This window comes from Alligator sinensis, unplaced genomic scaffold (genome assembly GCF_000455745.1).
Source record: "Alligator sinensis unplaced genomic scaffold, ASM45574v1 scaffold405_1, whole genome shotgun sequence".
NCBI classification, from domain to species: domain Eukaryota; kingdom Metazoa; phylum Chordata; order Crocodylia; family Alligatoridae; genus Alligator; species Alligator sinensis.
The window spans coordinates 102,054-114,597 of record NW_005842738.1 but is presented as its reverse complement, the minus strand read 5'-3'; the positions used below and the strand labels follow the sequence as shown (position 1 = coordinate 114,597).

Genomic DNA, 12,544 nt, shown 5'->3' with positions numbered 1-12,544 from the left:
ACTCTTTCCTGCTTATGCAGGGGGTCGGACTCGATGATCTATTGAGGTCCCTTCCGACCCTAACATCTATGAATCTATGATGAACAGTGATGCAGTTGTTTTTTGTAGGCCTGAGCACTGCCGGCTATCGGTACCAGATAGAGCAAAAGTTAAAGGGCATTAAGAAATGTATTACCTAAAATTACAGTGAAATATCTTTTGTTTAAACTTCAAGCAGGGGGAGGGAGGCATCTAATCTCGGCTAATTTACTGTTTGTTTTTCTTTTCACTAGATAAACGTGTTGATAATTGGCCCTTGATGCAGTCCCCAATTCCGACACTGATTATAAGCACTCTATACCTCCTCACTGTCTGGCTGGGCCCCAAATGGATGAAGACAAGAGAACCCTTCCAGTTGCGCAACATGCTGGTTTTCTACAATTTTGGAATGGTTCTACTTAACTTCTATATTTTCAAAGAGGTTGGTCTTCTGACTTTCTACTTTATACTAGGAGGGCATTGCTGTTCAATTTTTAGTTTTGGATACATTTTGTCACATGAATATTCTCTTTGCAGATTTGTTAGGTATGTTAGAGCTCTGCCACTGAAATGGCTATCTTTATACTCAGATCTCATGAGCTTGTGAACAGACACATTATATGAGCATAAACGCAGAAGCCATATGTATTAACTTGACAATTAACTAATAGGGCTTTAGTCCTGATGTTAAAAATTCTAATTTGGGTAGAAAGTATGTCTGTCCCTGGCTCATATTCTTCTGATAAGTTATGCTCTTGTGAAGCATACAGCAGCTCAAGTGAATTAAGTGTACTTGTTCTAGATCAGGGGCAGGCAAAATGCGGCCTGTGGGCCAGATGCAACCTGCCAGGCCATTCTATCCAGCCCGCGGGGCCCTTAAAAAATTTAGAAAATTAATCTTTATCTGCCCATGGCTGCCTGTCATGCAGCCCTCGATGGTTTGCCAAAACTCAGTAAATGGCCCTCCTCCCAAAATAATTGCCTGCCCCTGTTCTGGGTTTATACCAGAGTAACATTTAAATTTGTCCTTTATAAGATACTGGAGAATATAAAAGCCTACAATACTGAAGAATAACTATTTTTATTAATATATTATGTAAAAATACTAATGTAGAAATGAGAATTCAAACTTGGCAAAAATAACAAAGGTTTTTATTTTGTAAAGTTAATATTTAGGTTGAAATCATAAACAAATGAACCTTATTATTTATGTAAAGGGACCAGGCAATATATTCAAATAATATTCACAGGGTTCTAGTGAAAATCATGAGATGTCATAAACATGTTTCTCTGGGAACAAAGTTACTTAGTTGCTTTACTTTTTCCCTTCCTTCTGATTTGTCCAGACAGGGAAACTGGCCAACATCTCTAATGTGGAAAAGGCTATTCAGTAGTAGCTATACCAGTATAGCTCCTCATGTGGATTTTCTGTTTTGGAAAGAAATATTGTCTATATGAGGATGTATTCCAGTACAATTATTGCAGAATACCATTTATAGCTGTAATCCTGTGGAGAAAATCTCAGTAAGATCAAGTTCAGTAACGTAAACCAAGAATTAATTTGCATACAACTTCAAGTGTGAGGATTCAAGTGAATATTCCAATTTATCAGATATCCACCTGTAGTGTACGTAACCCATACTGGTCGAGCAAACTCTTTGCCCACTTAAAATTTGTGACAGTCTTTGTTTACTTGCTGAAAATCTTCCTTTAGATTAACCCCTTGATGAAAGAATTTAGGTTTTGTTAGCACAAGAGCTGTTCATAGAAATCTGGCATTAAGCAAACAAGCCAGGCAGTTGAAATTAACAGCATATGGAAACTGAACTCATGAAGATCTATTTTTATGTTTTTTGTCCTGTAAGTGGTATTGTTTCTGATGATCATTTTCTGTTTATTGCCCTTGTACAGGGCTTGTGTTTCTGCATTTTTTTTGTCTTGACACAATTCGCTTAAAAACTGACATGATGTTTTCATTAAAATAAAGTCTATTCTTGATACCTCAGGCGTTATCCTCCTATTAAATTGTTTTTAATGGGCTAAATTCTTTTCTGATTTGCAATCCCACTGAGAACAGCGGTATTATAGGAGTATAAGTCAGGGGTTGTCAACCGGGGGTACTTGGAAGGGTTCCAAAGTGTATGCGAGGGTGGCATGGAGAAGCGGCGGTTCTTGGAAAGCATATGGGGCAGGGCCGCTGCCATCCATCGCTCCACGTTGCACCATGCACCACTTCCCCACACCCAAGTAGCCCTGCTTCTCCATGCTGCCAGCTTTGCATCTGGCAGCCAGGGCGGGGAGCAACAGATTTGTTGGTGTGGCGGGTGCCAGCGCTGGGCAATGACCCCAGGCACAGGGGAAGGGAGGAGCTCAGCCGGCCCTGACCCAATCCTGGGCCTGGCTTGGCTCCCTCCCTATCCCTGCCACGTCCCAGCCCTCTCCCCTCCCATAGCCAGCTGGGTGGGGGGCCAGGGGTACTGACATCAGCACCACCCCCTGCTGCCTGGCTGGAGGAGACTACAGTCCAGAAGGGGTACCTACAGAAGGGGTACACTCCTTAAAAAAAAAAAAAAAAAGGTTGAAAACCCCTGGTATAAGTTATTGCAGAATTTGCGGAGTCTGTCATAAAATTGCTGTCCCATAATTGCAACAAACAAACAGTAGTACTAGCATTAAACTTTGTTTATTCAGCAAGAGCTGGCAAGTGTTGCAAGTGTTCAGGTCCTCCCTGAAGATTTATGGCACAACACAAATTGGGGAGGTGTTATGGGCTGAAATAAAAATGTTAAGTGCTGTTCTATTTGCAGGCAAAATACACATTTGCCTGCAAAATATTCATTGCAGGCAAGTGGCAACGTCCAGTAGAAACACAAATGTATAATTTCAGCTTTCAAATCTATTATAAGCATAATTCCAGTTTGCTCATGCATATTACTGCTTCCTATCTTGTGAATGTTGCATTACTGAAGAACACTAGTGTTCAAATTGTAGACCATAATTTCAATACCTTCTTTCATCCTCTCCTGTTTTTTAATATACTGTTTCAAAGTACTTCTTATGTTGCTGCTGTGCCATAATGGGATCCCTAAAGCTATTTGACTGTCACTGAGGCCTAGAGGCTGACTCAGTGCACAAACTCCAGCTACTGCTACCATGAGACGTCTCTGGTGTGTTTACCTTCTGAAACAATTTACATTACCCATAATTGTGAATGCTGAAGTCCAGTAACTTTTTAAAGTTTAACACCAAAATCTCTGTAAAATGAATTGTTTTAGTTTTTGCAACATGTTTGTAGAAATCTGCCTCCGAGCTGTATTTTCTTACTGATTTATGTACACAACTAGAGAGGTAACATGCTCAGGTATTTCTGGAGGTCTGATACTATTTGATATCCACCTGTGTCCAAAATTCAGTTGTTCTAGCTTAGTAGGTACATTGGCCTAATCGTAGAAAATAATCAGATGAGTGATGAAAATGATTCTACTTCTAGGAATTCCAAATAGCCCTAGAAAAGTTGAATTACACCCTTCCTTACCTGGGAAGAAACTTCTGATCTTCTCTGGAGGTCATGTATACCCACACTTTGCCATTGTGGTTCACAACCTAGAGACCATACCTGTCCCATTACTTTCCTTTGATTCCCATATAGGGTTAGAAGAAGAGTACATGATATATCTTTTACAGTTAACCAGGAGTCTGTGAACTGTCCCTTATGATGAGACTTTGTTGTAGGATTCAAGCCGGTCTCCTCCAGACCAAATGATTGCAATGTGCTTTATTTGGGATGACCCTGCAAGAGTCTGTGGAAGTTTCTCCTTGCAAAAAAAAAAAGTGGTGATATACATCTCCAGTCATGATGGTCTATGGATGCGTTATATTGGTGCTATTTTCGGTTATCTTGGGTTTTGGGGTGGGTTGTGGGGTTTGTTTGGTTTTTTTTGGGGGGGAAGGGGTGCAGTTCTGAGTATCAGTTACAGTCCTGTAGTTCTACTTGGTCTAGGTCCCAGCTGTCTTTACACAGGAACTTCTTTTTCTATACCCAGTCATGAGGTTGCTCTTTGCAATTTCACCAAAACTGATGTGAAGCATTTTTTGTCTCTGGAACTTCTTCCCTCTGGTGTTAGGACCTGTGTTTGAAAGGCTTTAGGAATTCTGTTGTGACCTATTCCATTTAGGTCTCTAAATATCTCAGTGTATTTCCCTCACAACAAAGCATTTTGTTTGATTTATAGTCTAGGCAGTAGGCACTAAGTATTGTGTTGTATTGTTCTACAATATAGTCAGTGTTTAGTCTTTGTATCACAAATACATTAAAAATTCTTTTAGGACTAAACTTAAAATAACCAAATTGATAATTACTCTTACTAGTAAATAATTCTTTCCTTGTCGAATATTTCCCCTTACATCTTAATTTAATATTTTCAGCTATTCCTGGCATCAAGAGCTCGAGGATACAGCTATATCTGCCAGACTGTGGATTATTCAGATAATGTTTACGAAGTCAGGGTGAGTACATAAAAAATCTGCTCCCCTTGACCTGAGAGTCTAAAAACAGTGTTTCAGAAATTAATAGTATTGTACTAGTCATGTTTCTATTCTTTTATGCTGTTTTGCAACCCTTTTGAGTGTCTACACCACCATCAATGGTGGAGGTAATTGCAGAATTTGTAAACGTACAATCAGAGAAAATAAGGCTGGAAGGGACCTCAAGATGACCATCCAGCCCAGGGATGGTCAAAATGGTGGATCCAGCTGGTGGCCAGGCTCCATTTCTCAGCAGCCCCTGTCTGTGCATGGGCAGGGCATGCAGCTGGGCAGGGAGCTGCTCCATGGCCAGGATCTTGAGGCAGTATTGCATGGGACTGCAGCAGAGCTATGATCCACTCCCTGTACACCCCTGCCCGCAGCACCCACAGGCATGTGGGCAGTGGATTGAGCATGGCCCTGGCCCCCCACCCAAGATCCTGGGGTAGAACAGACTGTGCCAAGGGCATCATGTCCCCAAAAACTCATGTTTCACAGGACAAAAATGTGTTCTGCACTGGATTCCCCCACTCTAATCCCCAGGGGCCCATGTCCATGTGAAGGGCAAAAGAGAAAAGGATGTTAAAGCAGCAGCAGGCCCTCTCTGCTCTGCTGCAGTTTGGCTCCATTTAAGTCCTGGGCAACATTGGAAATTCGCCCCAGTTCTAGACATTCTGGGAATCCCCCAGGCAGCAATGCCGTGGAGTTTGTCTGCCTGGAACCTGGGGAAGGTGCAAAGTCCTGGCTTTCCTTCTCTGCACGAGGGGTTTTCAGAGATGAAGCTGTGTTAGTGATTAGCTGGTTTCCAGTCCAGCCCTGACCACCCATCTCACTCCTGGCCCCAGCCCCACCCCAGCTGCGCACCCTGCCCATGTGGGTTCCACCCCCAGTGGTGGGTGTGAGGTGGACAGGCTGGGGTGGCCAGGTAGTGGGGCTGGGTCTGGCAGCGGCAGCCAGAAGAAGGTGCCACCACAGGCACTGCTGGGAGATGGTCTGCTGCCGGCCTGACCCAGTTCGCAGGCCAGACTTTGTCCACCCCAATCTAGTCCAACCCCCTCTTCAGGATAGGATCATGCTTGTCTAACCAAGTGTTTGTCTAATCTGCTCTTAAAAACTTCCAAGGATGGAAATTCCACAACCTCTCTAGATCATCTGTTCCCATGCTTAACCAACCTTACAGTTATAAATTTCTTCCTAATATTCAAATTAAATTTTCCATGCAGTTTGTTGGTTACTTTTTTGTCAGTCCCATGCAGTCACAGTTCTTCTCACTCTTCTCTTTTTCAAATGAAATTATCTCAGTTTCTCCGGTATACCTGAACTACCTCTGATCTAGATAACGTGTTTAACCAGAACACTGAGCACATGTTCATAATTGGCTTCTGTGCTTGTTTTGTAGGCTAACCACAGTCCCTTGGCATGTGCTCAGGTTGCTAGTCTGTACTGAATTCCATGCCAGTGCCTCTTCCCTGTACTTGTGCCAGCTAGAAGTAAAAATAGAGCAGTTTTGCCTACATATGATGCAGTCATGTCGTCAGTTACAGGATGGACATAACCTGTTTCCTTCTGCAATGTTTGGCTGCTTGTCTTCTTTCAGTCAATTTTTATTAGACACATTAACACAGTATCACATTGCAATATATCACTTTACAGTTATTGTTTTGGCATGCACTGGAAATGGGAAATGCAGACAGACAGTAAAGTTTTCCTAACCAGAGGCATAGCAAAGCATCTCCATGTCCAAGGCAGCTGTGCAGCACTGAGGGCAGTGCCAGCTACTGCCATACCAGTTGTGGTAGTGTGATCAGCTGCTGCTATGGCAACAGATGCTTTTGCAGACCCAGGGCTGCTGCTCTACTTGCTCCACCTCAATTCCTACCTAGCTGATTTACTGACATAATAGATGATTGACATTTTAAGTTGCAGTGCATGACAGTTTTTGGGAATTGCCTGCACAAAGTGAGATCAAATGGCAGGTCATTCTTCACGGCAACTCTCATAGATGTGACGTTTAGACATAGCAATGTATGGCACTTACTGCAGCCACTCTAGGGATAAGCTTCTTGTCATAATCCAGAATGAGTTACAGTATAGTGAAACAAAACAGAATGACACGTGTTGCATGCTACTTATGCTCAATTAGGCAAGATACCGTTGCTCTAGAAATATTAACATGTCAAATTTCATGATAATAGGTTCTTGATAAACATTCATAAATAATGTTTAAATTAATCCACATATTCTAACTCCATAATGCCTTGGACTTGTAATTAATACATTTGTAATATCAAATTGAATGTTATATATTACATCCAAATAGTAATGATTGGCTTGGTATTACTAACCAAACTGTTGCAGATACGGTTCACTATGAAAAGTTGGTTGAATTTTCATTTAAAATTTCTGGTAGTTCTGCCATGTAAATTCCATATTCATGAAAACATTTTGAATGTATTACATTTAACATTTTTTCTAGGACAGGAGAAGTTTTAGGAGGAAAAACCTTATAAATCTGCATAATTCAGTAGGTGTGTTCCCTTCTCCTGTAATGCAAGTGTGATTACCTAAATTGAGAGCAGAAATTTAACTTATGGTTTGAGTTTCAGTAAGTTCTGTATCTATAAAAAAGGGTTCAATTTCATTAATCTTTTTTTATCAAGTAGGGAATCATGTATTTTTGAAAATCCTAATTCCTATCATTGCAGGTTTTCTTAACTTATCCGAAAGACCAACTCTAGGAGTATTCAAATCGTTTTAGATTTTTTAATATTTACAATAATGCAGTTTTAAGCTTCTTCTCAAAACTCAGTACTTGTTACTTTTTAAATAGATTGAGGTGTCAAAATGATTATTTAGCTTGAATCAAAACTTCGTTAGTTTAATAAATTGGGTTTCTCTCTGAAGAGAAAAGCACTGTTATTACTGTATTGGAATAAATATTCCCAATAGTGGTTGAATGACATGTGCACAGTTTTCAAATGTCTAACCACTTCAATGGCCTGAATTTGCTCTGTTCATATCACTAGAATTCTTTCCTTGACTTGATTGGGAGCAGGGTATGACTTAGCAGTTGTAGAACTTGTTCTAGAAGTCAGTGACTTCAATCCTGTGGGTGGTGCAGAAATTCAGAGAGCTCAATTCCAGGCAATATGAGGTAATGTACTACTTGAGAAAACCAGGCATGGTGGCTTATGCCCCAGAGTTGGGAGTAGGTATGAAGCCAGGGCCCAACTGAATTGGGGGTGGAGGGGGAAGGAAGAAATAAGAATTCAAGTGCAGTAAGAGGTTTAAAATGAAAGAACTAAAGTAGGAGCCCAAGGAATTCGAGGAATTGATAAATGCAGCCCAGAGGAGGTCTGCTTGGAAACCATGATGAAGGAATGGAAATTCAGCTAGAGGGCTGCTTAATGAGTTTTGGTGAGCTGTTGACGGATGCAAGGATAGCTCCGCCCCTTTACAGGTGCCCCACGCCCTGGTTGCCATTTTGGACTGGAAGTCCCACACATACCCCTGACCTTTGCTACAAGAAGTCCTTCCCCTTGTTCCAGAAGTACTCCTTTGGAGGGGGGGGCATTGCCAGCTTGGAACCAGAAAAAAAAATCATGTACTAAAAATCAAAGATCTTCTGTAACATATAATGTTATATCAAAAATATTTTTGTCCTGACTTTTATGTGCATTTGCATAGTGTATATAGAGGTAATTGCATACTAGTTCAAAATAAAGTCTTTATTCATGTATATTGTGCATGGTGCGGTAGGGAAGTGTGGTTGGGAGGTGGGTGTAGGGGCAGTGTGGGATGTGTGTGAGAGATGTGGGTATTGTGGGGGCCAATGTGCATGGATGTGTGTGTGTGTGTGTGTGTGTGTGTGTGGATATGGTGGTGGGGTGTGTGGTTGGTGTGTTGGGGAATGTGGAGGTGTGTGTGGGTATGGTAGATGAATGGGTGTGCACATGTGGCGGCTCCCCCCGGACCTTCCTTCTTGACTTGGCTGAGCCCAGCCCCTCCACAGAGGGTTGGAAACAGCATTGCCTGTCTGGCTCTCAGCACACTGCAAAGGGGCAGGAAAGCTGCTGCTGCCAGCAAGCAACAAGGGGGAAGCCTGACTAGTCCCTAGGAGAGGGGAGGGGAGGAGCTGAGCCACCCGCTCCCTTGGCCTGTGTCCTATGTCTGCCTGGTGGGGCTGCACCAGTCATGACACCAGTCATGTGTGCTCTGGTACCTGCTACTGCTGCTCCTGCCCTACTTGCCTGTTTCATGCTGCTATGTGCCAGCCCCACCCCACCTGAGCCATTCCCTGGTGGCTGCAGCAGCTGCCCCACTCAGAAGTTGTACATACTACCCAGGGCCTGGAATGAGGCCAGGTCCTCTGGCGGGGGAGGGTGGGAATGCAGCACATGCTGCCCCTGGTAGGAGTGGCCAGGGCTCAGCCCCATGAGGAGCACAGCAGGAGCAGCTGCGCATCAGGCCGGGTACAATTAACTGGTGAGCACCCGCCTGCAGGCTTGATCCAATTAGCTGGTACACCAGATCCAGCCCACAGGCCACATTTTGCCCACCCCTGCTGTAGAGTCAGTAGGCTTGCTGCATACTGATATTGACATTCCTTTTTCTGGTTTGGGAAAAAGCCATGATAGCCAGCACCAGGAGATTAATGAGATCTGGCAACTTTTGGTGCCTCATTTTGACACACAAATGAACAGATTATAGGAGAAGAATGTAGGTTGTGGAGGAGGTGGAATAGGGGTTGTAGCTTGGTAAATACTCCAAACTAGTGAAAGGTTCTACCTCTCGCTGCAAAGGTGGAGGCAGGGTGTTGAGATTCTGTGAATTCCAACACACTTGTGCTCATGACTCCGTGGAGGAGCCACTACCATGACAGAGAACCAGAAGATGCTCCTCATCTGTTATAATCAAAAGACTTGCTTATATCCTTAGGTGCGTCAAAAGTATAAATGTGGCAGTTGGATCCCGTCCCCCTCCACAACTGAGAAGAGGCATGGGGTGAGAAGCAGAGCATCAGCCATGGGCACCAAATATTGTGAGGGGGACCAGAATTGCTCCCCTGGGAGTCTAGCACAACCACAGGAGCTGGGCAGGTGCAGCTGCACCCTCAACAGTATTTATGGGGGCTGAGGAGCAAGTGTACCTGAGCAAAATGGTGCTCTATCCTCCCCTCAGCTTCGCTGCCTCAGTGCCACAATAGATGCAATCCTGCACCCAATAGCATGGGGAGGTGGAGGGAGGAATAAATAGGTACCAGGGGCAGCACAGGACTGTTGCTGCCCACCCAGTACTGCTACCGCAGTGCCAGCAATATCGGCTGTCTTTGCTGTATGGAAAGCAGTGGGAGGTAAGACTTCACTTTCCCTCCCCTCCCTTTCACTTCCCTTCATCTCCTTTTCTGGTTCTGTCCTACCCTGCCTCACCCTACCCTTGGCACTCAAGGAGCTTGCTAGCTCTGATCCTGTTAAATGCTTTTCAACTGATAAATATTGGTAAAACTGCTTGAAGGAGTAGCACCTGTAAGTGACATTTTCTACTTATAGACATTTTTCTTTAAAATATAAAGTAGGTAGAGTCCAAATGAGAGATTAGAGGACTGAGGCACATACAGCCCCAAGTCTAAAATTCTTCCTAACCTATAGGATATGAATTGTCTTTTCCATGGCTTCAGTATTCCCAGTGGGACTATCGACACCAAGTTTTCCAGGATCAAACAGCAAGTTGTATAGTGTAATGGATGGAGAAACCAGGGGGCACTTTTACATGTGCTCTAGGGTTGGGGCAGCTCCAAGAGCTGCTCTAATTAAAGTGCTGCAGCATCCCAACGAACTTGAGTTCAAGTACCCTCACTGCCATTTTCAAATGTGGGGATACATGAGATGCAGGAGGATGTAGGAACATGGTCATTGTCACACTCCAACATGCTGGAGCAGCCTCCCTGTTCGTGTACAGGCACCCAAGTTATCTGGCTAGTTAGGTGCCTCAGAATGGGATTCAGGACAGCCAGCAGACTGAGCAGGGAGATGACTAAACTAGCCACCAGGAAATACTGATGAGTGAGTTGTCACAAATGTTGCTCCCTCTTTGGGGCTTAGGCACTTAACTGTGGGATAGAGGGAGGTGCCTATCTCAGATTGGGATTCACACCAGGAATCCCGCTCCTAGGCTTAGAAATCTGAATTTTTCCTTTCAAAAGGAAATACAGATTAGTCTTCTCCTTTATAGCATGGGAGATGGTTGTAACTGATAGTCTAGTGGCAAGGGTACCTACCCAGGAATTGGAAAACTTGTTAGATTCCCTTCTCAGCCAGGGCAGTTTTGAAGCCTCATTTACCACCTTCCAAGCAAATATTTTAACCAATAGGCTGCAGACTTGTTCTGAGATGGAGAAACTTTCCATCCCTCCTGTGGGAGCTGTGCTATCATACAGAAGGACTTCTAAGATTGCTTGGGCCAGAGAAAGGAAGTAAGGAAGAGTGATTTAACTCTGTGATTAGTACATACAGGGCGTGTCTATATGAGACATTAACTTTGCAGTTGCCTAATTAACTGTGTATTAAACGTCTCGGTGTCTACACATGTGCCCCTATTAGGGCGCACAAAACCAATAATCTCTGCAGCAGGGTAAGACTTGTATTAACAAGTCCAACCCTGGTCTAGTTTTTTCATGTGCAGCAGCACATGTGTAGACACTGACCCGGCTGGCTGGGGCATGAGGGTGCTTCAGTGTGGGGGGCTCCCTGGGAACTGACCCTACACTGAAACACCCTCGTGCCCCAGCCAAACCCTCCACAGCACACTGAGCCTGGTGGGAGCAGCCCGGAGCTGGTAGGCTAACCCCCAGCCCCCTGCCAGCTGGAGCTGCTGTGATCCAGCTCAATGTGTTGTGGTCTGGGTGCACATGCAGATGTGCACCCAGCAGTAATAAGCTCCAGTGTTTATCACTGCATGTTAATAGGCATGTGTAGATGTCCCCTCATTTGTTCTGTTCCCTGCTCCCATGATTACTGTTGCATTTTGACTGTTTAATGTGGAAATTAGGGATGGGAAGTCTGGGGTTCACTCTTCTAGGTAGCCACTGTGTTTTGAGCAGGACTCATTGCTGTTGGTATATGTTAGGTGTGTTTTGAGCATGCTTACTCAAATTAGGCCCCTCCTTGGAGGTGGTATTCTTCTGCCTATGCTCGTTAGGAATCATGAGATGCAAGACAAAGTAGTAGTAGTACTGGCTACTTACAGAAATAGAACTTTGGCAGTCAGGTAAAATGAAAGAACTTCCAGACTACAGGCACTTAAGTAGTTAGTCACTGATGTGGGGCATCTTGGACTTAAATACCTAATTTTCACCCATGTTCTTTTGTGGATATGGACCAAAGTTTTATTCTTAAGTACTCAAATGAGAAATTGCTTATTTTTCATACCTTATTTCAAAGGTGGAACATCTTTCAGAATATTTGCTGTATCATTAATGGGTGTAGCCCAAGCCTTGATGTGGGAGTTAAATATACGACTCCCTGACCCAGAGGCATAAATGCTACTTATTGAGCAACATGTATCTTAATAGTTCCTATGGCTTGCTTTATCTGGGAACTCTGTGTGATCTGGGAATTGTCTGGGGTTTTTTTCTCTTCTCCCTGTTAGGACAGAACTTAGTTTTTGCCTCTGTATAAGCTGATGCATCTGCATATCCTAAAATGTGCAGAGTACATGAGACAGGTGTTCACTATGTAATAAAGAAAGCATGCAGTTTGGTAGCAATAATAAGTGATGTTATCCTTGTAGGAAATCACAATGTCTGCAGTGCAGAATTACAGCACTTTTTAGCTCTTGTCATGCTTTCTTGCTTCAGATCCTCCCCCTTAAACTAGAACGCTTACTTCATTATTCAGGGTATGACTGATGCTTCATCCAGCCTTAGTTGGCTGGGTACAGATTATCAAGCAGTGTCAAGAGCAGTATTATGCACACTTTCTGCGTCTTTCTCTCCCTGCAGGGC

At 43.6% G+C, this 12,544-nt stretch overlaps 1 protein-coding gene across 1 annotated transcript in view; it reads left to right on the top strand.

Moving 5' to 3' along the window:
- Positions 1 to 12,544, top strand: part of ELOVL4 (ELOVL fatty acid elongase 4) — a 37,591-nt gene that overhangs the window by 15,377 nt on the left and 9,670 nt on the right. Inside the window, exons 2-3 of the mRNA XM_014525053.2 lie at positions 273 to 460; positions 4,444 to 4,524. Of these exons, the coding sequence (XP_014380539.2) occupies positions 273 to 460; positions 4,444 to 4,524 (269 nt within the window). The remainder of the gene's footprint in view (positions 1 to 272; positions 461 to 4,443; positions 4,525 to 12,544) is intronic.